This window comes from Zophobas morio, unplaced genomic scaffold (genome assembly GCF_036711695.1).
Source record: "Zophobas morio isolate AGI-343-1 ecotype UQ-CSIRO unplaced genomic scaffold, CSIRO_AGI_Zmor_V1 ptg000501l, whole genome shotgun sequence".
Classification (NCBI taxonomy): Eukaryota; Metazoa; Arthropoda; class Insecta; order Coleoptera; family Tenebrionidae; genus Zophobas; species Zophobas morio.
In genome coordinates, this window is record NW_026972604.1 from 6,579 (window position 1) to 10,330 (window position 3,752).

General features: G+C 34.8%; 1 protein-coding gene across 1 annotated transcript; it reads right to left on the reverse strand.

Annotated features, from left to right (window-relative positions):
* Positions 1 to 1,415: 1,415 nt before the first annotated feature.
* On the reverse strand, positions 1,416 to 3,347 carry LOC135121124 (uncharacterized protein K02A2.6-like). The gene has a single exon (XM_064045439.1). It carries the CDS (start codon positions 3,345 to 3,347, stop codon positions 1,416 to 1,418), a length of 1,932 nt encoding a protein of 643 aa, XP_063901509.1.
* Positions 3,348 to 3,752: the final 405 nt, after the last annotated feature.

Consider the following 3,752-nt stretch of genomic DNA (forward strand, 5'->3'; position numbering starts at 1 on the left):
CGTAGATACAAGAAAACTGTTAAAATTCTTCAGAAACGTCACTTTTGAAGTGTTTTCTTGTACTTTTAAGCCAATCAGATACCCTACGGGCTCGGAAAGTGCAACGAAACCATCAAATTTTAGCTAGAAACTGTATTTTTGTCGATTTTTATTGAATTTGAACTATATTTCAACGTTTTTTGATGGTTCTGAGCCACCAAACACACTTAAAGCATGCAGAATCGACTCAGAATAGGAAAAGGAGACGTTTAGGTCAATTTTATGCATTCTGGCGTTCGTAGATACAAGAAAACTGTTAAAATTCTTCAGAAACGTCACTTTTGAAGTGTTTTCTTGTACTTTTAAGCCAATCAGATACCCTACGGGCTCGGAAAGTGCAACGAAACCATCAAATTTTAGCTAGAAACTGTATTTTTGTCGATTTTTATTGAATTTGAACTATATTTCAACGTTTTTTGATGGTTCTGAGCCACCAAACACACTTAAAGCATGCAGAATCGACTCAGAATAGGAAAAGGAGACGTTTAGGACAATTTTATGCATTCTGGCGTTCGTAGATACAAGAAAACTGTTAAAATTCTTCAGAAACGTCACTTTTGAAGTGTTTTCTTGTACTTTTAAGCCAATCAGATACCCTACGGGCTCGGAAAGTGCAACGAAACCATCAAATTTTAGCTAGAAACTGTATTTTTGTCGATTTTTATTGAATTTGAACTATATTTCAACGTTTTTTGATGGTTCTGAGCCACCAAACACACTTAAAGCATGCAGAATCGACTCAGAATAGGAAAAGGAGACGTTTAGGTCAATTTTATGCATTCTGGCGTTCGTAGATACAAGAAAACTGTTAAAATTCTTCAGAAACGTCACTTTTGAAGTGTTTTCTTGTACTTTTAAGCCAATCAGATACCCTATGGGCTCGGAAAGTGCAACGAAACCATCAAATTTTAGCTAGAAACTGTATTTTTGTCGATTTTTATTGAATTTGAACTATATTTCAACGTTTTTTGATGGTTCTGAGCCACCAAACACACTTAAAGCATGCAGAATCGACTCAGAATAGGAAAAGGAGACGTTTAGGTCAATTTTATGCATTCTGGCGTTCGTAGATACAAGAAAACTGTTAAAATTCTTCAGAAACGTCACTTTTGAAGTGTTTTCTTGTACTTTTAAGCCAATCAGATACCCTACGGGCTCGGAAAGTGCAACGAAACTGTGATGTCGTGGCCTCAAATGGGAAAGGGTTTTGTCAAGAATGTAGAAATGCAATTTAACTAAACTCAACTATATTCGACGCCATTTTTACAATTGCTTTTTAGAACGTTACTCTGCGACTTAACCTTACTTATCTACCAACCTAAGAAAACCTAATTAACAATTCTAAACTAAATTCCCTATATAACAATACCTCCCTCTCACAAGTTTAAGCGCTGAGGTGGTTTAAACTGACGCTTTGGTCTAGTATTAATTATTACAGGTTCACCTCCATCATTTTCTACTACTTCCTTAAGAGGTTCATTGACGTTTTCTTGTTCTAACCTAACACTAGGAGTTAAAGGTACAATAGCTTCTTGTGTCTCTGCGTTTTGATGATGAGATTGATGAGTTTGGTTAACAGTATCTCGCCTCTCTTCACTGTTAACAACACTCCCATCATTTGGAGGAAGCGCCTTTACAATTTGATCTAGGTGCCTCTTCCACACAACATTTTCATTTAATAACCTACACATATAAACATTGTCACCTAACCTTTCATCGATTTTACACAATACCCAACTCTTCTTATTAGGCATTCTATAATCCCTACAATATACTAATTCTCCCTCATCAAATTCCACTACTCTCACGCTCCGACTACCTCTATTTGCCTTAACACCTTTATTATTATCTGTTAATAAATCTAAACGAGTTCTTATTTTGTTTTTAAAAACTAATTCGGAGGGTCTATATCCCGTTGTTTGATGTATAGAATTACGATAATGACACAGAAATCTATTTATAAGAGTTTCCATTGATACTGCCTTGCTTTCCGCTTTGAACATTTTTGTTATTGACGATTTTAACGTTTTTACACTATTTTCTGCAAACCCATTTGATTGAGGATGATACGGAGGAGAGGTCATATGTTTGATACCATTATAAAAACAAAATTGTGAAAATTGTTCTGAAATAAATTGAGTACCGTTATCTGTTACGATTAATTTTGGTAACCCAAAACGCGAGCAAACTTCTCGAAATTTTTCAACAGTATGAATTGCATTTGTACTGTTCATTACAAAGGCTTCTGGCCATTTAGAGAAACTATCAATGATTATGAGAATCATTTTCCCCCTGATCGGTCCTAAAAAATCAGCATGAACTCTCTCATACAAATGTTTTGCGTCTTGCCAACTCGCTGCTTTACTTTTTAATGGTTCTGGTCTTTCTAACATACAAATATTACAACGTCTAACATAATCTTCAATTTCATTATCTAAGGAAGGCCACCAAAAATAAGACCTTGCATTTGCTTTCATCTTAACCATCCCCTCATGCGTGTTATGCAATTCCTTCAATAGTTGCTGTCTCAGTTTTGTTGGAATTACCACTCTGTAACCCCACATTATTATATCATTATCAATATATAATTCATTTTTTCTGACAAAAAATGGTTTTAGTATCTCGTTATCTGGTTTTTCAGGAAAACCGTATCTAAGACTATTATATATTTTGCTTAAGATAGGATCTTTTCTTGTTTCAGATCTTATTATATTAACATCTATTGGCACACAATTTTCAACAAAATGTAAATAATCATAGATTTCTTCTTCACCACCTTCCTCAAATGGTAGCGGGAGTCTGGACAAAGCATCTGCTTTAACATTCTCTGACCCTTTAATAACTTTAAAAGTGTAGTCAAAATTAGACAAAAATAAAGACCATCGTTGTAACCTTCCAGCTGCCATTTGTGGTAGACTACGTGTTTCACCAAACAAAGCTTGGAGGGGTCTGTGATCTGACATAATTTCAAATTTTCTACCGGCTAAGAATTGATAAAACTTTTGTACTGCCCAATAAATACTTAACGCTTCTTTATGAATCATTGAATAATTTTTTTCAGATTTTGTTAACACCCGTGAAATAAAACTAATGGGTCTTTCTGTCCCGTCTGAATCTACGTGATTTAGGACGGCTCCTATACCATATTGACTGGCATCACACACTAATCTTAGAGGTTTATTTATATCATAATGTACTAAAACTAATTCAGAGCTAATTTCTTGTTTTGCTACATCAAAAGCTTGCTGACATGCTTTTGTCCACTTAAAAACACTACCCTGTTCCAGTAAACTATACAGAGGTTTCATTTTGCTCTGCAAATTTGATATAAACTTTGAATAATAATTAACCATTCCTGTGAAAGCTCTAACATTGACCTAAACGTCTCCTTTTTCTATTCTGAGTCGATTCTGCATGCTTTAAGTGTGTTTGGTGGCTCAGAACCATCAAAAAACGTTGAAATATAGTTCAAATTCAATAAAAATCGACAAAAATACAGTTTCTAGCTAAAATTTGATGGTTTCGTTGCACTTTCCGAGCCCGTAGGGTATCTGATTGGCTTAAAAGTACAAGAAAACACTTCAAAAGTGACGTTTCTGAAGAATTTTAACAGTTTTCTTGTATCTACGAACGCCAGAATACATAAAATTAACCTAAACGTCTCCTTTTCCTATTCTGAGTCGATTCTGCATGCTTTAAGTGTGTTTGGTGGC